Source organism: Macaca fascicularis, chromosome 6 (genome assembly GCF_037993035.2).
Source record: "Macaca fascicularis isolate 582-1 chromosome 6, T2T-MFA8v1.1".
Taxonomy (NCBI): Eukaryota; Metazoa; Chordata; class Mammalia; order Primates; family Cercopithecidae; genus Macaca; species Macaca fascicularis.
The window spans coordinates 184,219,982-184,240,187 of record NC_088380.1 but is presented as its reverse complement, the minus strand read 5'-3'; the positions used below and the strand labels follow the sequence as shown (position 1 = coordinate 184,240,187).

Below are 20,206 nucleotides of genomic sequence, written 5' to 3'. Positions count from 1 at the left end.
CTACTTCCGGCGCAGTCACACTGTAGCAACCGCTTCCGGCGCCCGCGCCACGTGACCTTGCGGCCCCGCCCCCTCGCCCTCTCGCCCCCTCCCGCGGGAGTCGCGGCGCTGCGGATAGGAGCCGGGTTGCAGGAGACCCCGGGTTCGGTTGGGATTCCCAGCCAGAACGGAGCTTAAGCCGGGCAGGCGAGCGAATGACGGAGTAGCGAGCTGCACGGCGGCGTGCTGCGCTGTTGAGGACGCTGTCCCGCGCGCTCCCAGGCCGCCCCGGGGTTTGGGGTCTTCGAAAGATAATCGGCGCCCGGAGCCGAACAGCGGGGGCACACGGGGCGCTGCCGAAGTGCAAGGCCACGGCCAGAGCTCGAGCTCGACGCGCTGTCTCGAGTCGTAGGTTGGCGCCGTTTGGGGTCGGGGTCGGAGGCTTGGGCGCTGCCTGGGCCGAGCGGAGATCGGGGTTTGCCTCCCGTCCCCGCTCAGGACCCTGACGTGGCTGAAGCGGCCCCAGGAGCATGAGCGGGCAGCGCGTGGACGTCAAGGTGGTGATGCTGGGCAAGGAGTACGTGGGCAAGACAAGCCTGGTGGAGCGCTACGTGCACGACCGCTTTCTGGTGGGGCCCTATCAGAACGTAAGTGCATCCGGAGGGGCCAGGCACGGTGGGCGGAGGGGTGGGGGGGGCGGTAATCTGCACCTATGGCTCGGATCTCTTCCCTCTCGTTGCAGACCATCGGGGCCGCCTTCGTGGCCAAGGTGATGTCGGTCGGAGACCGGACTGTGACATTAGGTATTTGGGTAAGTCCCCTGGGCATCTATTCTTGGGAGACTCATTCCTGAGGAGGTGTAGGTCCTTCCTATTACTGGTTGATTTGTGGCCTCATAGACCCGTTTCCTTATCTGAAATTGCGGGTTCTGGAGAACATGGCCTTAAGTTTGACTCAAGCCTTACTCTTTAGGACACAGCAGGCTCTGAGCGCTATGAGGCCATGAGTAGAATCTACTATCGGGGTGCCAAGGCTGCCATCGTTTGCTATGGTAAGGGCGGGGGGGTTCTGGCCTGTCCCACAAGAAGAGATGGGTGCCAGGCTAGCCAGAGAACAGCCCTTGACCAGTTGGTTGTGTCTCCTGCATGCCGCACACCAAGACCTCACAGACAGCAGCAGCTTTGAGCGAGCAAAGTTCTGGGTGAAGGAACTGCGCAGCCTAGAGGAGGTAGGTGAACAGACCTCACTAGAAGACTAGGGGCTGGGGTTCTGTTGGTCTGTGGGGGTGACCCTTGTCTTCTGTCTCAGGGCTGCCAAATCTACCTTTGTGGCACCAAGAGTGACCTGCTGGAAGAAGACCGGAGGCGTCGACGTGTGGACTTCCATGACGTCCAGGACTATGCAGACAGTAGCTGCTCCTCAGCCCTTTGGGGGGGGTGGGAGTGTGTGGCTGTCTGGGTGGATCACAGAAAATAGGGACTGCCTTGGCTGCCAGGGCAAGGTGCTCTAGGAGGTCTTCCTGGCCTCCTTGAACTGTGGGGTCCAGGAGACTGCCTGAACTGCTAGCCCTCCCTTTTGTCTGTTTATCTAATTCTCAGGTATGAGGCTTTAGTCACTTCTCTTTACAGATATCAAAGCTCAGCTCTTTGAAACATCCAGCAAGACAGGCCAGAGTGTGGGTGAGTGCTGTGCTGGGGCCTCACAGCAGGAACACACAGGAGCACCAGAGGAAGCTGAATAGGGCACAGAGGGCTGGGTCACTGGGAGATCCCAGGGCTACTGGCATTGGGCCCTCACTGATCATCATTTTTCCTGCCAGACGAGCTCTTCCAGAAAGTGGCAGAGGATTACGTCAGTGTGGCTGCCTTCCAGGTGATGACAGGTGTGTGCTTCCCCAGCCTTTATGGAGACTTACTCTAGGCCCACAGCCTCTTGCCCCTTTCCTGAGTTACCTGATCCCAACAGAATGGTGCTGAGCTGCCACCTCTCTCTTTGACAGAGGACAAGGGCGTGGATCTGGGCCAGAAGCCAAACCCCTACTTCTACAGCTGTTGTCATCACTGAGTCAGCACTCACCTGGCCTGGGGGAATTAAAGGAATTCCCCAGAAGGGCTGGACCCAGCTCCTTTCTGGGCTTGGGTAGTCAAATGTCTGAGCTACCCCAGGTCCTCATGTCAGCAGAGGTGGCGCCTGCCTGTGCTGGCCCATGGAACGGAGACAGCATTGGGCTGACTGTGGGCATGAGGAGGGATAAGGGCTGATTTGGACCCCAGGCTTCTGCCCTGGACAGCACTTGTGTCTGCAGATTATTTAAGTGGCTTCTGATCTGTAAATAAAATGAATGCACTGTGAATCACACCCAGCCCCTTTCCCTGCTGTGTGGATTGGGTGTCAAGACACCTAGTTCTTTCTGGGGCCACCTGGCTGGCCTCACTGCTTATGTTAAGGCTCCTCCCAACTCTCATTTTCCTTTGGAAAACAAGACTTTTCTCCCCAGGGTTACTGAGATACTGGGGCTGGGGTAGTACAAAGCTCACAATTCCTTCTGAGTGCTGAAAAGAGTGCATGAGTTGCTTCAAAATAAAAGGGTCAAGCATTCCTACTTCAGACAGGTTGGTCTGACTGGCTCTACTGCATCTGTCATGTTTGGGACCCTATGTCAGACCTGTGACTCAGGTTCTGAACTTCCCAGTGACGTCCTACAGTGTGGTTTAATGTAGGAAAGTTCTAAGTTCTGTAAGCCAGAAAGGTCTAATGGATCCAGATTTGGTTCCAATTCAGCTGCTAATTTAGACTTAAACTCTCACCTTGAGTTTCTCATCTGTAAAATAAGGTGACTCCTGTGCAGCCCAAGCATTGTGAAGTGAAGAGTAATTCTAGTACTAAATGTTTTTCCCAATCTTCCCAAGCACTTTTTGCTGAAAGGGCAGGAAGTTCAGGACTAGGTCACAAAGGGAAGCAAGCTCCAAGTTTTCCCCAGTCTTAAGCCTTGAAGATCCAGATATTTCTGAGGAATCAGGTGTTACTGTAAACAGGGCTGACACTTGCTATTCAACCAGAAGGAAATTTATTGCAGCCCTTTCCGGTATGGAGGGTGTGGCCGCAGGCCAGGGGCTTTGCCTTACAGTTTATCCTCTGCCTCTGCTTTCCTGCCTTTATTTAGGCCTGGGCTGAGTCCTCCGCAGTGGCCAACAACTGCCTTGGAAGACTGTATAACTTAGCCAACATGGACAGACTCACTCAAAGTGCTTTGGTTCCACTTCCTTTTTAAAAACCAATTCCTCAAACTGCCCTTCCTTCATGAGTGATGGGGCTTCCTGTGGAGGCAGACTGAAACTGACACCAGCCACTCCCAACAGGAGAGAAAGAGGCTTGGGCAGCCCTGTGGCTGCTGGGAGGAAACACACTACTCCCATGACGTGCATAGGTAGGGCTTAGCTCCACAGTATCCCTGCCCCCACTGCACCGGGTACTATCTCGGGCTGGCTTCTGCTCTCACCCCAAACAATCCTCCCTCCTGTTAGACTACAACTCCCCACAGCCAATAAAACAAAACACAGGGCAAGGGCCATATATGAGTAAAGTTAAACTTTACTTTACAGTAAATTTTTTTCTATATACAAAGAATTACAGTACATGTTTATGGGGACTCCTAACACAGGGCTCCCCTCTTTTTCACTAGGAGTTTCACTTACAGCTGACAATCTATGGGGGCGGGGGGGGGGGGGGGCAAAAAAACAATGATGGACCTTGGCTGATCCCCCCGACCCCTTTCTTAACAATATAGATAGATGTCTATCAGCTTGCCTCTTTGCCAAGACCTAGGAGGCGGCTCTGCCATGAGCTGCTGTGTGCTGCCCTCCCCACCTTCAGCATACTCATCTACACACACACAGGTAGCACCCACCTCGATGAGACCGCCTTGCTCTGGCCTGCCCCAACCCTGGAAGTTGAAAACACTAGAACCATTTATTTCTGCTTCTACTCTCTGTGCCCATCTCTTGTCCACAAAACTTTGCTTAACTTCCAGGACCTTACACCTGAAGCCCCACAATAACCTGGTGTTTTGAAGGTCATGGGAAAGCAGCTCTAGAGAAGGAACCACATAAGCAGAAACAGCGCATGTTAAACTCGAAACACTTCTTCCGAGGTTGTGGATTTCTAGGTTAATTATTTCCACTTCCTTAGAAAATATTACCCTTAATCTTCATAAGCAGTAGAGGTGCTTCCGTGAGTGGAAGAGGTAGAGAGGGGCAGAAGGGAGCTGAGGAAGACCCAACAACCAGAGCTCTCTAACAACCTGCTCCAGGCAGTGTGGACGGAGGCTATGGACAAGGTGGCCCCAGCCCTGAGAAACTCAATGGCCACCTTCACCTGGATACAGGATCTCTTCCACCTCTGGATTGCACTGGGCCACTCCAGGGTTGGGTGCAGGCTTCACTGAGGATCTTCCTTCTCCCCACTTTTAACAAAGCCTCAAAGCAACTTTTCTACATAAAATCTCCTCCCAAACAGGAACCCGGGTTTCTTGAGCTGCCAGTCCCTCAACCCTTGGCAGTGCTTATTTATACCGTGAAATTAGCACCATCATTACATTTTTTGTGTGTGTACAAAACAATGATCTATTCTTATTTCAATTTACACTATAGCAGCCTCTGGCCCTGTTGCACTGGCCCTAGGAAGCTCAGCTGAGAACTAACTGGTCATAGCCAATGACAGCCTCCCACAGCAGCTACCAAGCAGTGACCTGGAATGTCTACACATGGAACCGCTCAAATGAGACTCAGCAAAAAAGGGGCTGGAGGCAGCTCCTTCTCTGCCATGATCTCGGAGAGGCTGGGACACTGGGCTCCTCTAACCTGGCTGACAAACCCCAAGAGGATGACAGTATCACTTTTAAAACCTTAGGAAAATCTGCCTTATAGGAACTAAGGGTAAAACCTATCCAAGTTTCACACTGTCCTCATTACTCCCTATGGGGGAAGCTGCAAGGACCAAACCTTCTGCCATTCTGTTCTCAGGAGGCAACATTAGAATTACAACCTGGGAGTCCAGCTCCAGTGAGCAGACAGTGCCGAGCCTGGGAAGGATCAACAGGATGTTTCATGCCCTGACCATAGTGTGGGGTGAAGGATGTAAAGAATAAAATAACTATTTTCATCAATGCTAAAGATTTGGTTCAGAAGACGGTCAACACAGTGATTTAAGTCATCTCAAACTCAGTAACAGGGTAAAGCAGACATTTAAAAATGAGGATGTTTCTGTATCAATGACAGCTATTTTGCTATTAGACTGGGTTGGTTCCAGCAAGAGAAGCAAATGAGGCTTTGAATGTAAATTTCAACATTTTTCATAATCTTTTTCTGACTTAGCAGGGCTAGGAAATATATTGGCTTTCTAGCTACCTATGGAGCATTTCAACCTTTGCCTTGTCCCTGGAAAAGGCTTCCTGGGGAGCTGGCTCCAAGGCAAACACTCTTGAGATCTCAATTTCCAAGCACATACCCAAATACCATCCTGCATAAGGACCAGAAGTTTTCTAAGATGAAAGATTTCCTTTTCACTCCAATTCACATCCCCTTGGAAAAGGGGTCTTATTACAAGTTTCAGGAGACGTCCCACAGGGCTGGCAAGGCCACTCCCTCCCCACCTTCATCCAAGAGTCACATTTCCTAACAGCTGTTCTGACTCTGCTTCTAATTGGATAGTGACTGCTTTCATGATTTTAACAATCTAGTATCAGATGCTGCTACTGGTGGGTCCAACAGATCAAATTTCTAGTTTCCAATGGTTTTCCAGTTTCCATTCAATGGCCCTTGAAGGAAGCCCAGATGTCCATCCATTCAGATGAAGAACTGCTCCCCAAAATGGCTCAGAAGCTGTTTTCCCAGGCAGGTCTGGAATGAAGCCTCCAGTGAATGGCGGAGAATGGAAAGAACCAAAACAAAACCACAAAGCAGCCAATCATGGCCCCTTTCCCTTACTCCCTCCTGTCCTGTGAGACATCTAGACTGCTGTCAAGTTGATTACCTACCAAAGCCTACTTTAGAGAAGCTACTTTAGGATCAAACTTCTCCACTGAAAATTTTTACATGGCCTGCACGCCCTCCCCCCCGCCCCACCCCAAATTCACAGTTTATTTCATGAAACAAAGAGCTACGGTAATTTAACACACAACATAGTGAAAGGAGACTCTGACAGTGCAGTGCAGATATCTTTTTCTGATCACAACTACAGATGACCGGAGAGAAAAGGGCACAGGACTGGCACCAAGCAAACCCTACTCATATGACCTAAAAGATTAGGGAAAGGGACCTACTAGCTGCAGTTATATACTTATTATTCTCACACATGATAAATACTTAATATAATGAACTTTAATGTTCTGGGTGAATTTCTTTAAAAATATCCTTTTCATGGTTTAAAATTCTTTTAAAAGAAAATAAGATGCTTTACGTTTTCTCTTCCTTTTGAACAAAGAGCTTTTCCTCTTTGATGATGTGGGAAGAGAGAGAGGATGAAAGGGGAGAACTAGGCAGGTGGAATTCACAGAGGAGATTCCGAGGTCTCAGTGAAATGCAGGGATAGGCCCCTAAACTCAGGACAGCCCTGCCCAGCCTCGTCCCTCTGCCTGAGTTCAAGTGTCTCAACCTCAGAGACAGACTTTGGAAAATAAAAGCAGATTCTGTTTTTAATCTTTAGATAAAGCGCAAATGCTTCTATAATAACTATTGTTCCCACTGTGGAATTGATGGGAGTAACCTCAATAAGAACTTGAGGAAATTGGGACCAAATATGGAATCCTGTTGAGAACGTGAGAGCCATAACTAAGAGATAATGGCCAGGAGACGTTAGGGCCAGGGGATGGCCTGCTGGCTAAGTTGGCAAAGCAGAGAGGTAAACATGTTGGTCTAAGGACAAAGGAGGGGTTGGTAAGTGGGAGGAAACTAGCCAAACAGTACTTACTGTTGGCAGTCTGTGAGCTGGGTGAATGGTAGGGCAGGGTAGCACCAACAGATTTCCCAGCCCTTGGGCCCCAGCTCAGGGCAGCAGTAACAGATAATCAGCAGTTATTAGGAGTCATCTCTTAGCCTGGACGTTGCTCTAAACATCACCTCTCACCAGTCTTCAGGGAAGGGTTCTGGCTTGCCTTTGAGCTAAGTCAGCAGGCAGGTGCTCTCCATACAGAGCACAGCAATTCTCAGGGAGGCGAAGAAGAGGACTCCCTCCACTCAGGAGGGAAAAGGATCGGGGAAAAGAAGTTTCCCATCAGGAGCTGGTACTCTTCCTGAAGCTGGTGTGTCTAGCTCAGAGCTTGCCAGAGATTCCCTATGTCCACTGCCCGAGGCTCTGAAATCTGAAAGCACCTGAGTGTTTTAGGGAAATAGGGATGGGGTGGATTCATGTATAAAGAGAAAAATAGGTAGAAACAAAAGCAAAGAAAGAGAAGCTTGCCAAATGCCTTCTTCCACTGCTGGAAATCTACATTCACACAGAGCCCAACTCCCTCTGACCACCTGCTCCTCCAAGGACTGATCTTCAGACTCTGCACAGCCCAGACAAACGCAGCAGCGGCTACCCCAGCCAACAGCCTCGCTTGGCCTCAATGCAGCACCCTTCCATCTATAGAGGAGACCTCTGTGAGTGTGCGTGCTTGCACACGCACCCATGCACATCCCAGCCAAGAGACACTTCCTCAACATAACCACTTCTGGTGCCACAAAGGACATTTCAAACTGAGTCTAAAACTCCAGAGCCCCTCAGCACTTCCTGTTACTTCCCGGTCAAAGGTTCCTGAAAGCCTTGGAATCCAGGCTCACAGGGATGAGGCCTGATTTACCTCTGTATCTCTCATCAGTGACTAGCACCCGGCCTAGAACACGTGAATGCTCAGGAAATCGCCACTGATTTGAAAGAACACCATTTTCTCCCGAGGGTTCCTAGCCCCTCAGTGGGGGCTCTGTCTGGTTGGGGAAATCGCTTTGAGAGCCCCTATACCTTCCAACCTGACCAGCGGAATTGAATTCCATACTTGACTCCAGAGTGGACTTTTTATTTCACGATGACCATGTGGAAAAGTTGGGGGAAAGAGACGCAAGTCTGTCTGTCTCCTTGGTTGGGGCCCACTGGATTTTCAAACATGGTTCACACAACCATAAGCCCCCACTGGCTAATGTCACAAGAGTTCTGAGTGTTGGGATATGAGGAAAGAATAACAGTGGGAAAGTGTTGGGGGCAGATCTGGTTTTTCTTAAAGGGGGAAAGAAAGAAAAGATTTCCCCTCCCCAAATGGTACCCTGGGGGCAGCTTGTTTGTTCATGTGACATTGATTGGTATTACTTCTGTTCTGATTCTGCACACTTGTGACTGGAAGGAGCCTGGTTAAGAGCTGGAAGTGTATTTTGCTCTGGTTTGGGGTCTTGCCCTCTTCCAAGAGACCAGCAAGTCTGTGTCAATGTCTGTGTGCTCCCAGGAGACCAGCAAGACTGTGCCAGTGTCTGTCCAGCCACTATGGGCCAGAGCCCTGCCCGTGATGAGGCTTTTCCCAGGGCCCAGGGACTTTGCTCTGTGGTTACCAACTTCTTTTCTTCAGTGGGGAGGGAGGCTGGGGCCTTCCCGAGAGACCTAAAGGACTGCCCACTCCTGGCGGCAAGTGCAGGTAGTTGCTGGCCTCCGATCATCTGCTTCGCCTGCTTCACCAGGCCCGGGACTTGGCTAAGAGGCCCTGGGGTCTGCTCAGTCCCTGCAGGAGCTCTTCCTGAGGCCTGAGTTGTTGGCTCATATAAAAAAGCCTTGGCAGGAGGCTGAGAAAGAAGTCTGGCCTGGGTGAATGATTTAACAGCTTGCCAGGGGTCCTCTGAATGGGCTGCTACTTTCCCAGATGTCTGAAGAGGATCTGACACACTGCCTTTCTCAACAGCTCTCGGCATATGCCCCAGACCTTTGCTGGCAGGCCATGAACTCGACTCCAACACTGGCATCTTCTCATCAGCCTGTGGTGTGACCTCATGAGGTGAAGCTGCCCGCTCCTTCTGGCGAGGAGTTAGGTCTATGAGATCCATCACCAAAGCAGCTCTATTTTTTGACTGAGTATTCTGGTCCACAGGCCTCAGTGCTTTTTCTTTAGCTACAAGGGTCTGGACCACAGCTGACAGTACTTTCTCAGGAGGCGGGAGTCTCTGGGACAAAGAGGCATGGGGTTTGTCAGGGGGCCTGTCTGAAGTCTGGGGTTTGGGACTGCTGGTAATGAGCAGTCTGTCTGGCGGCGGAAGTCTCAGGCCAGTGGGAACTGGGGTTTTCTCCAGTGACTGGGGCCTTGGGCTGGCAGCACCTATGGATTTATCCAGCCTTGGGTCAGCCGTCCCCAGAGGTCTTTCCAGTGGTTGGGACCTGACTGAGGGTGAGGAGCTTGGGCTGGTCACTGGAGAGGGTTTGTCGCTTAGCTGGGGTCTTGGTCCTGCCACTGCTGGTTGCCTGTCCAGTGGCCTCTGGCTGGAAACCAAGGATTGGGATTTGGTCCCTGACCCAGCAAGGTCTCTGACCTTATCTAAAGGTTGGGACCTGGAGTCAGTTCTCTCAAGAGGTCTTTCAGGTAGCAGTGGCCTCTGACAAGTCCCTGCCAGAGCTTTTTTGGAGAGCGACAGCGTCTGGTTGGTGTCAGCAGGAGGTTTATCTGACATTTTGGGTGCCTGAGCAGCCATTCCTGTTGATTGCTCTGCCAGGTGAGTGCTTGGCCCTGGAGGCAGCGGTACTGGGGGAGGCACATACTCACGGATCTCCCCAGGTTCCAGAGGATTGGGCCCACAGGGGTCATGCTCAGTACAAGACAGACGCCCATCCAGTTTGGAAATGAAAAGCATCCCTTCTCGATGCTGCTTACAAAAGGAGCTGGGGCACATCTCACAGAAGGAGGCTGCTTCCTTCCCACAGATGTCACACTGATGCCACGGACATTCCCATTTCCCTGAAAACAAAGAAGTAAAGCAAAAGTTTAGAAAAAAAGATATATATATCACATGGGCCATGGCTATGCTACAGTCTGAACATGTGGATGATGACCTTCCTTCACACTGCCCCTGGTTCAGAGAGCTTATGCCACTCACCAGCCACCTCTTGCCCCAGAATTCCAGCTTCTTTTTCTGCACAGAATACATAAAGTAACAGCGAATTATCAAATAGCAACTACTATCAACTAAATATACAAGCAGAGGAGTAAATCGGTATTTCTATGACTATTTCCAGCAAGGAGGTGGGGGGCAGGGACAACATAAAGTTTCTTTTACATGAAACTTAAGATACTACTTTCATATTTTTGCAATCTCCATTTGTACTATACAGCTTTGAAATAAGCAACTCAAAGAGAAATATCCTGGCTATTTATTCCTGCTTATTTGCTTATTAACAGTAATAGAAAATATATAAAATTATGAAAAATGAAGATTTACCTTTGTTCTAAGTCTTGAGACCAGCACAGCAGATTATATGTTGTTTACATGGAATCAGTAGAAAAGACCCAAAGCTGACCTAAGCTTTTATCTGCCTCCCCACATTTCATGAAACCTGAGTCTTGGACCAGGGACAGTGTTTCCACCTTCAAATCAACTACACCAGCTCCCACTCCTGGCACATAGGCAAGACTGGCTCGATCACAGCCTGTGCCAGTGACGACCCTGAGCAGTTGATTCTGAAACAATTCTACTTCCTGGCACTGACAGGTCAATGTGATGGCCTTGCCCTCATTCTATCTCAGTTTCTTTTACTTCATGACTCTGTCCAATATACACTGAAGGAAAGCCAATTTGGAGACAAATTCCTTTTACTTATACCCCAAAGTTCTTAACCTTCTGCAATTCTTGGAAGCAGGTCACTAGTAATGTATAATCTCCTCACCCTGGAACAGCTCCCTACTGGTTTCTCTTTTTTTGTCCATTAAAATAGACGGCATATCCAAATCCCTAAAATCCTCTAACCCTAAATCACTACTCAAAGGTTCTCAATTTCTTCAACTACAAATGTCCTGGGTACCACATCCACCTGAGCAGCTTTCTCACGTATTAACTGATACAATCACATCTCCTTTAGAGGAAAACAGTCTACTCTGCATGGGCGGAGACCACACTAGGCGTAGGGGAGCAAGGTAGAAAGTGCTAAAATGGTGGCAATCCATCTCTCAGTGATTAGAACCACCTAAAGGCTTTACTATGTCAATCTTTCTTTCTCTAGAAAGGCAACATGATTGAATAGTCTTGGAGTAAAAAACCCAGCTCTCAATCCAGCTCCTGGATCTATGTGTGAAATGTCACTTCACCTATCCTAATTCTGTTTCTTCACATGCATTATGGAAGAAAACCAACCATTATGGGTTGCTAACATAAATGTAAGTAAAGGACTTGAAACACATCAAGTGCATTGCTGTTCCATTCTTCATAACTAAGAATTCTAAGCCTTTGTTTTCATTATTTCCAGAATGAGAAAATAGACCATACCCCTCAAAATTATGCATGGGAAGACCAAATGGCACTTTCTTCAAGGCTGATGCACATGGCATGAGACCCTGAGTATGATGGAGAGAATGGATTTTGGCACCAACCTGCTGGTCGCTTGGTCAGATTGAGACAGTCTGCATGGTAAACTTTTGGGCAGCCTGGCTTCTTGCAGGAGACGAGCTGGCCGGCATCACCACAACTAAAACACTCATCTTCCCGCTCCTTCGTGATTTCACCTTGGGTCCTGCGCTTCCCCTGTTGCTTCTTCTTGAATTTCTTTGACTTTTCTTCCGTGGCAATGGGTTGATTCTACAGGTCAGATATTGAACAGTCAGCATTCTGTCAACACATTAGTACCAATCTTAACCAGGTTAACTATCCTCTCTGAGCCTCATTCTCTTCTCTGGGAAAAGCGATTGTCATGAAGATAAAATGCAGGAAAGGTACCTGGTACATCACAGATATGTAGCAATAATTACCACTTTTGTATCAACTACTCCTGCCACCTGAACAAAACAGAAGACAAAAATCGTTGTGTTTTTGCTGATACATAAGGCTGGTGTTAAATGTCATGCCTTTTATAAGTTTTATTAACTAATTATTTTATTTTTCGAGACGGAGTCTTGCTCTGTTGCCTAGGCTGGAGTGCAATGGCGTGATCTCGGCTCACTGCAACCTCCGCCTGCTAGGTTCAAGCAATTCTCCTGCCTCAGCCTCCTGAGTAGCTGAGATTACAGGCGCCCGCTGCCACGCCTGGCTAATTTTTGTATTTTTAGTAGAGACTGGGTTTCAGCATGTTGGTCAGGCTGGTCTCGAACTCCTGACCTCATGACCCGCCCGCTTTGGCCTCCTAAAGTGCTAGGATTACAGGTGTGAGCCACCACACCTGGCCAAAGTTTCACTTTTATATTTGTCTACTTCCAAAACTAAAGAAGACTTCTGTGTGTGTGTAAACATGCCTATTTCTCGTTCATTCAACAAAGCATAACTGAACTTACTATGAGCAATGTGTTAAGACACAAAAAAGTTAATTCATGGTCCCTGCCGACAACAAGACTATGCATCAAGTCAAATTAGCTTCATGTGCACTACTCCTAAGACACACCCTGGAAGAGCCAGCAGATGTCCTCTCTTTGTTCCCTGCAGCCCACCCTTGGTCACCAAATCTTCTTATCACAATCTTCATTTTAACCCAGAAACATCTAGGACCAATCTGTAAGGCTTAATGGAGGTCCATCCTATTCTGACAGACCAGTGTCTACACTAAAAGCACATAGTGATCTCTCATTTCTCAGTTTCTGCTCTAGCATCTACCTCTCACTGACTCCTGTGAAATGCTACCCTATGCAGACATCGAGGACGCAGAAACTGACATCTGCAGTACACTTAACACCACTAAGTACGGATTAAACTCAGTTACTATTTTAACTTATAGGAAACAAGTTAACAAACATCTCAAGGAACAATAACGTTAAACCAACAAAACTAAACAAAGTCAAAATAAAACCCAATAAAATATAGAGGTGATTCTCCTTATTTAACAAGATTTAAAAACGATCATTGAGTGCTCTTCATTTTCACACTATTGATCAAAATTATTTACTCTTTTCTGGCCGGCTGCAGTGGCTCACGCCTGTAATCCCAGTACTTTGGGAGGCTGAGGCAGGTGTATCACCTGAGGTCAGGAGTTTGAGACCAGCCTGGCCAACATGGTGAAACCCCGTCTCCACTAAAAATACAAACAATTAGCCAGGTGTGGTGGCGGGCCCCTGTAGTCCCAGCTACTCGGGAGGCTGAGGCAGGAGAATGGCGTGAACCTGGGAGGTGGGGCTTGCAGTGAGCCGAGATCACGCCACTGCACTCCAGCCTGGGCGATAGAGCGAGACTCCGTCTCAAAAAAAAAAAAATAAATAAATAAAAAAATAAATAAATAAGAAAAGGTGACTACAGACATGGAAATGATACTTAACAGTTACAGAATTAGAATTCAATTATTCAGAAAGTACACAGTAAAAAAACAGGAAGACACAACAATGCTTATACTTTGTTACAATGGTGAGATTAAGAGTGCTACTTTTATCTATGATGTTACACTACATTTCTGCAGATTTTTTGGTATCTTCAGAAAGAGAAAAAGTGAGAGAAAGACAGGGACAGACACAGATAAACCGAGTCCATGTGGCTTATTAGGAGATGTGAGATCAAGACGAGGGAGGTAACTAACCTTCTTTATAAGGTCCTATTTCACAGCATTATTAGTTAGAAAAGTATCACCAATTAAAGTCAGATGGCGCAAAACACTTCAACAACATCCCCAAAAACCTCTTATGTAATTGAATTGATCAGCTGAATGCTTAGTGAATTGCAAGTGGCCCTATCAACACCTATTCAATGTCATTAATTATTATTATTATTTTTTTTTTGAGAAGGAATCTTGCTCTGTTGCCCAGGCCAGAGTGCAGTGGTGTGATAGATCACTGCAATCTCTGCCTCCTGGGTTCAAGGGATTCTCCTGCCTCAGCCTTCTGAGTAGCTGGCACTACAGGCACATGCGACCACAGCCCAGCTAATTTTTCTATTCTTAGTAGAGATGGGGTTTCACCATGTTGGCCAGGCTGGTCTCGAACTCCTGACCTCAGGTGATCCGCCCACCTCGGCCTCCCAAAGTACTAGGATTACAGGCATGAGCCACCATGCCTGGTTCAATGTCATTAATTTAAAGGAAATTTCTTCTTAAAATGAAGACTGCCCTAACACTGTTAGGGAGGGAGGACCGCACCACTAATCCCAAAGCAGAAGTCTGGAAGGGTGGTACCTTTGGCCTTACACCCAAGAAGCCACTGCAGTTCGGGGCTCCACATTTGCAAACAGTCTTTCCATTCCCAAGACATTCTAGGTTGTAGTTGAAGGTAAGTTCAGTGCCTGCATAAGAGACCGTGAAAATATTAATATCTGTGGTTTTAATTACATTATTTCTGTATTAATTACAAAGGATAACAACTCCCAAGAGAACAGATTAATTTTAAAAATAATTTTTAAAAAGGATTTAGCTCTAATCCTATATTTTAATAAATTCTAATCTTATTAATAATCAGCTCATACAATTTAATAGAGAAAACTTAAATAACTTAACAAGTAATATTTAAGATAACTCTTCCTACAGAGGTGTTAATTACCTCAAGTTGTTTTTCATTTGTTTATTAACCATTCAGATTCAAAATATGTTAATTCATTACCAAAACAAACAAAAAACAACTTATCAATGTGTCAGGCCCTGGGAATAAAAGTATGAGGAAAACTTGTTTATCTGTTCTCAGGTGAACACATGTTACCTGGCAGCACTCTGCAGATGCATCTCAGTACAGAATAACACTAGAAATCTGTAGATTACAGACTGGTTGTAGATCCAGTTATGTCACAGCCTTAGCAGGGTGATCTGAAGCCTAAGCAGCCCATTTTAAAATGGAGAACTCTAACAAGCTTATTGAGACAATATGACATAATGCACATAGCAGTTAATTTGTAAACTTTAAAAAAAGGTACTCAAATTAACAAACTGTCTTCTTTCTGTCAAAGTCCATTACATCAAAATTGTGAGAGAAAATAAAATAAACATTCAAACTCAAAGCCCGTAACTAAAAGCCAGTTATGAGAGGCCTACCAAATCTAAGAATTTTATATAAATATGTAAAGAGGTTGCCTATCACAGGGGTAATAGTTTACAGTTAATGTATAAAGTAACCGCCATTCATATTAAAAATTGTCAACTCTTAAGATTTCCCTTTGCAGACTGACATGCCTTTTATCAGTGAGACTGATATACATAGTTTTTCATCTAATGTTAAATGAAATCATTATTTTCATTATTTCTTTATTCAAGTATATTCAAAATACCAAGCAGCTAACTTAGGGGTTGTGCTGTAGGAATAGCAGAATTATTCATGGCCTGATGAGAGGCTCATGCCACAAGGAGCGTGCAGGAACTGAGTGAGACTGACCAATGTAACAGGAGGGTCATGTTTCCCACCTCATGACTGAACTTAACTGGATTAAATCTTTGGTGGTTCAATTCATGCTGTTTTTTTTTTTTCCCTTTTTTTCTTTTTCTTTTTTTTTTTTTTTTGAGACGGAGTCTTGCTCTGTCGCCCAGGCTGGAATGCAGTGGTGAGATCCCGGCTCACTGCAGCCTCTGCCTCCTGGGTTCAAGCTATTCTCCTGCCTCAGCCTCCTGAGTAGCTGGGATTACAGGTGCCTGCCACCACGCCTGGCTAGTTTTTGTATTTTTAGTAGAGATGGAGTTTCACCATGTTGGCCACGCTGGTCTCAAACTCCTGATCTAAAGTGATCCTCCCACCTCGGCTTCCCAAAGTGTTGGGATTATAGGCGTTAGCCACTGTGCCCAGCCCCACACTGTTTTCTCTTAATAAAAGATTTATGAATAGATAACTAAATTTTTGTAGATACGACATGCTTATAATACAGCTCTACCTTATACATAGATAAAAGAAAGCAGGATACCTGCCGTAACTTGCTGCTCACCGACATATACTATGTAAGCATAATCACAGAGAGGCTAAATTTAATCGGAAAGTATAGTGCTCATAAAGTAAAACAGTGATACCATTATAGAAAAGAGTCCAATATGCAGCAATCCTTGATGGATCTTCAGTTACTGAGCATGGCAAAGGACATGAGAGAAGAGATAAATAAGAGTAAGGATGGGACACATGGGAGACAGTAAGTTGCAGGTATGTGAAGGGCCCAGGAAGTTGAATGAAGGCCTCAGCTCCAACAGGCACTCCGCCTGTCACTTAGCACATCCTGTCTCATTTTCCCCATCCTGAACCTATGCAGACTGAAAGCCAAGTGAGGAGAGGAACAAAGTCTGAGAATTTCAACACCAAGCTACCTGAGCTGATGAACACAGGAAAAAAAGAAGAGAAATTTGCGGCTAGACATGGCAGAGGAGGGCATTCCCATGGATATGAACTGCAGGTTCTAAGTAGAAGAATGGGACTATCAGCACTCAGCAGACATAGTAGAACTAAATCGTGACTGATTTATTATACAGGAATGATATTTATATTGATTTAATATAGAGGAACCTCTCCACCCCTGGGGTGATTAGAGAGAAAAAGGGAGAAAAGAATGAGAGAGGTGTGACATCCAAGGATAAAAGTAACATAGGTATAATACCACCTACTTTACAGCACTTTTGCAAGGCTTAAATGAAATAATACGCTTAGAATTGTATCTGGTATTCCATATAATTTACTGAATTACTCCGGTTACAAAGAAGAAATCTAAACAATATACTCTGAAGCCACCCATTCCAAAAATTTGAAATAAATCAGCAACTAAAAACCAATCTCAAATAAGCAGAGTGCAGTGCACAGTGATGCTCAAGTGTCCTTGGTGTCATCATGTAAAACATTACGAGAAACAAACGCAAAACAGGGGAAAATAACTAGTGGCTCAAATTTTAAAATCTAAAAATTGTCACAACCTAAAAAGTCTAAAAGACTCCTGGGCAACACATTTAAATTGTAGAGAAAAAAATACACTGAGTGTGAGAAGTCCCATAGATTAAATTTAAAACACAGGCTGGGCACGGTGGTTCACGCCTGTAATTCTAACACTTTGGGAGGCTGAGCTGGGCGGATCACTTGAGGTCAGGAGTCTCTACTAAAAAATACCAAAAAATAGCCGGGCATGGTGGTGGATGCCTGTAATCCCAGCTACTTAAGAGGCTGAGGAAGGAGAATTGCTTGAACCCAGGAGGTGGAGGTCGCAGTGAGCTGAGATCAAGCCACTGCACTCCAGCCTGGGCAACAGAGCGAGACTGTCTCAAAAAACAAACACACACAAAAACAGACTAAGATCTGAACAAACATCATTCTAATTCTTTTATCTTGATGAATGCTTCCTGAGGACAACAACAGTGACTGAGCAAGGGAGAACTACGGTCTTCCAGAACGTTCAAATGGGATTTCTGCTTCAATGGTAATTAGACTACACTATGGTATATTACAGACTACCTAGGCCAGTTGTATCCCAGTTTGAGTATAGGAGACTGATTTTAACTGTTTTGCTCATATCCTTGCAAAACTAAATTTGAAAATTCATATACTTCCTTGTACATTTCAAAATGTACATTTATACAAATTTTAATATTTAAAAGATCATGCAATTTGGAGGGTGTTACATGCATAGGTATATAGTTCAAAATAATTGTATCAAAACCTTGAAGCTATAGATTAAGATCCTTTAATTTATGGAAAATACCTACCACATAACTTTACTGTCAAACCACTCAGCCATACCAGATTTACTTTCGATTCAAATAAACTTCTTACTATTTGTCCTGGTTACAACCATCTCACTACCCCGTTAGAGAGACAAGTACCCAGGTGAGCCACGACAGAGCAGTAAATTCTCCAAAGGTCATCCTAGAGGTTGAGGGTTTTTTGTCGTTTTGCGTGTGTGTTTTTAAGAGTCAGAGGTTTCACTATACTACCCAGGCTGCTTCTCAAACTCCTGAACTCAAGCGATTTCTGGCCTCAGCCTCCTGAATAACTGAGACTACAGGCATATACCACCACACCCAGTGGCTTATTTTTAAAACAGCCTTGGGTCCATAAACCATAAGATATGGAAGAGTGAGAGATCAATCTTTGGTTTATAAAGTAGAAGAGCAACTGTGAAAGGAAAGGTGAGAAAGGAGACTGAAGAGCTAGTAGTTTCTAAAGCAAATCTATTAGTGGTAAGTTCATATGAATGTCAAAATTTGTTCCATTAAAACCATCCATGTTCTGAAGACATTGTGCTAAATGAAATGAGCCAAGCCAAGCAAGGTTGCTCATGCCTGTAGTCCCAGCACTTTGGGAGGCTGAGGCAGGAAGATCACTTGAGCCCAGGATTTCCAGACCAGCCGTGGCAACATAGCGAGACTCTGTCTCCACCAAAAAAAATAAAAATAAAACTGGGAACGGGGACATGTGCCTACAGTCCTAGCTACGCAGAAGGTTGAGGCAGCAAGATTGCTTGAGCCCAGTTCGAGGCTGCAGTGAACTGTGATGGTGCCATTGTACTACTGCAGCCTGGGCAACAGAGCGAGGCTCTGTCCCCTAAACAATAAAAATGAATCAATGAATGAATGAAATGAGCTGGTCACAAGAGGACAAATATTGTCCATTTATATGAAGTACATATAGTAGTCAAATTCAGAGACAGAAAGTAGAATGGCAGTTGCCAGGGGCTGTGAAGAAAAAGAATGGGGACTTAGTGTTTAGTGAGTGTAAAGTTTTAGCAGGGGAAGATGAAAAGAGTTCTGGAGATGGATGGTGGTGATGGTTGCATAAAAATGTAAATGAACTTAATTCCAGAGAATGGTACACATAAAAATGTTTAAAATTATAATCTGAGGAAGCTGTTTGTAAAAAACAAAAGCCCTGAAATTCAGATGTCAGCTGCAGAATCCTGAAATGATTCTTACCTGCTTTAATGTCACTTAGCGCAAAAAGGCCTACACGGGTATCTCCGTTCACAGACCACTTCTGTGTTTCACAGTTGGGCTGGCAGCAATGATTCATGAACCGAGCATAGTTTCCTTTGGGACCAGCATCAATGATTCGGTCCTAGAATTCCAAAAGAAGCTACACATCAGACTTCCTGAGACCTCTGCTACGGATTAAAATTTGACTATTCTAATAAGCTGGAGTTCCTATTTGTAAAGATTGAACCTCTCAGAGAAAAGATCTCAAAGACCTTTGGTTCTCAAAGTGTGATCTCTGGACCAGCACTGTCACCATTCGGCAAATTGTTAGACATTCAAATTCTTGGGTTGTGCTTCAAATACACTAAAGCAGAGACTCTGGGGTGTAGCATTCTGTGTTATATATAACAAGGCCGCCAGAGGTTTCTGACTATACTGAAGTTTGAGGACCACTGCCCTACAAACAGCAGCTTGTTCCACTTTCTATTTAGGTAGTTTCAATCCAGATGCACATTAGAAATCACCTAAGAAGATTTAAATACTAATGCAGAGTTCCAATTCCAAAGTAAGGTCAGAATATCTGGAGGTGAGGATCTCACAAATCCTAAGCGCACAATTAGAAATGTTTACAAAGGTAAATACCAAGAAAGGGTTTTATTATAAAAACTAAGGCCAGGTGCGGTGGCTCATGCCTGTAATCCCAGCACTTTGGGAGGCCGAGGCAGGTGGATCACGTGAGGTCAGGAGCTTGAGATCAGCCTGGCCAACACAGTGAAACTCTGTCTCTACTAAAAATAAAAAAAGTAGCCAGGCGGGGTGGTGGGTGCCTGTAGTCCCAACTACTTGGGAGGATGAGGCATGAGAAACGCTTGAACTCAGGAGGCAGAGGTTGCAGTGAGCCGAGATCACGCCACTGTACTCCAGTTTGGGTGACAGAACGAGACTCTGTCTCAAAAGAATAAAAAAAAAAGTACATGTTCTTATCAGTGAAATAATTAAATATTTAACAAATAATTTTCTCAATCTGTAAAATAAAATAAAAAAGAATTATGTACTTTTCTGAGTTCAAACTTGTAATCCTGTAGAATACTCAAAGATATAAGCTCCAATTTTCATTAAGTTGTTCAAAAACAATGCTAAAAACAGCTGTATTGCCTCTGGCCATGTATACCCAGAAAATGAGCACTCTTACCTACTCCAGAACCCCAATCCAGCAATCCCAGTGGGTATGGGAGAAGACCCTGCC

At 45.7% G+C, this 20,206-nt stretch overlaps 2 protein-coding genes and 1 long non-coding RNA gene across 20 annotated transcripts in view; 2 read left to right on the top strand and 1 right to left on the bottom strand.

Annotated features, from left to right (window-relative positions):
- The first annotated feature begins 93 nt into the window (after positions 1–93).
- RAB24 (RAB24, member RAS oncogene family) lies at positions 94–2,337 on the top strand. 2 transcript variants are annotated; one of them, XM_015452299.3, is made up of 9 exons: positions 94–387; positions 478–626; positions 722–790; positions 952–1,030; positions 1,140–1,207; positions 1,288–1,387; positions 1,608–1,658; positions 1,799–1,861; positions 1,979–2,337. In XM_015452299.3, exons 2-9 carry the CDS (start codon positions 510–512, stop codon positions 2,041–2,043), a joined length of 612 nt encoding a protein of 203 aa, XP_015307785.1. In that variant the 5' UTR covers positions 94–387; positions 478–509; the 3' UTR covers positions 2,044–2,337. The 2 variants fall into 2 exon arrangements, with proteins under 2 accessions (XP_015307785.1, XP_005558690.1); XM_005558633.4 differs by having other exon boundaries at positions 94–391.
- Positions 2,338–3,552: 1,215 nt separating this feature from the next.
- NSD1 (nuclear receptor binding SET domain protein 1) overlaps positions 3,553–20,206 on the bottom strand; it is a 179,158-nt gene continuing 162,504 nt past the window's right edge. For all 17 annotated transcript variants that reach the window (XM_045394572.2, XM_045394579.2, XM_045394582.2 and 14 more), the window contains 4 exons: positions 18,961–19,102; positions 14,281–14,387; positions 11,570–11,774; positions 3,553–9,943 (listed from right to left, as the gene is read on the bottom strand). In XM_045394572.2, the coding sequence (XP_045250507.2) occupies positions 8,316–9,943; positions 11,570–11,774; positions 14,281–14,387; positions 18,961–19,102 (2,082 nt within the window). In that variant the 3' untranslated portion in view covers positions 3,553–8,315. The remainder of the gene's footprint in view (positions 9,944–11,569; positions 11,775–14,280; positions 14,388–18,960; positions 19,103–20,206) is intronic.
- On the top strand, positions 11,203–11,925 carry LOC141407108 (uncharacterized). Its single transcript, XR_012414424.1, has 2 exons — positions 11,203–11,356; positions 11,446–11,925. It is a non-coding gene; the product is annotated as an uncharacterized lncRNA (long non-coding RNA).

What these genes read in the sequence shown, in the direction of transcription:
- RAB24 (XM_015452299.3), top strand. Translation starts at nt 510, where the DNA reads ATGAGCGGGCAGCGCGTGGACGTCAAGGTGGTGATGCTGGGCAAGGAG. An exon ending in CTGTGACATTAGGTATTTGG is followed by an intron (nt 791 to 951) that starts GTAAGTCCCCTG and finishes CTTACTCTTTAG; the next exon opens with GACACAGCAGGCTCTGAGCG. An exon ending in AACTGCGCAGCCTAGAGGAG is followed by an intron (nt 1,208 to 1,287) that starts GTAGGTGAACAG and finishes CTTCTGTCTCAG; the next exon opens with GGCTGCCAAATCTACCTTTG.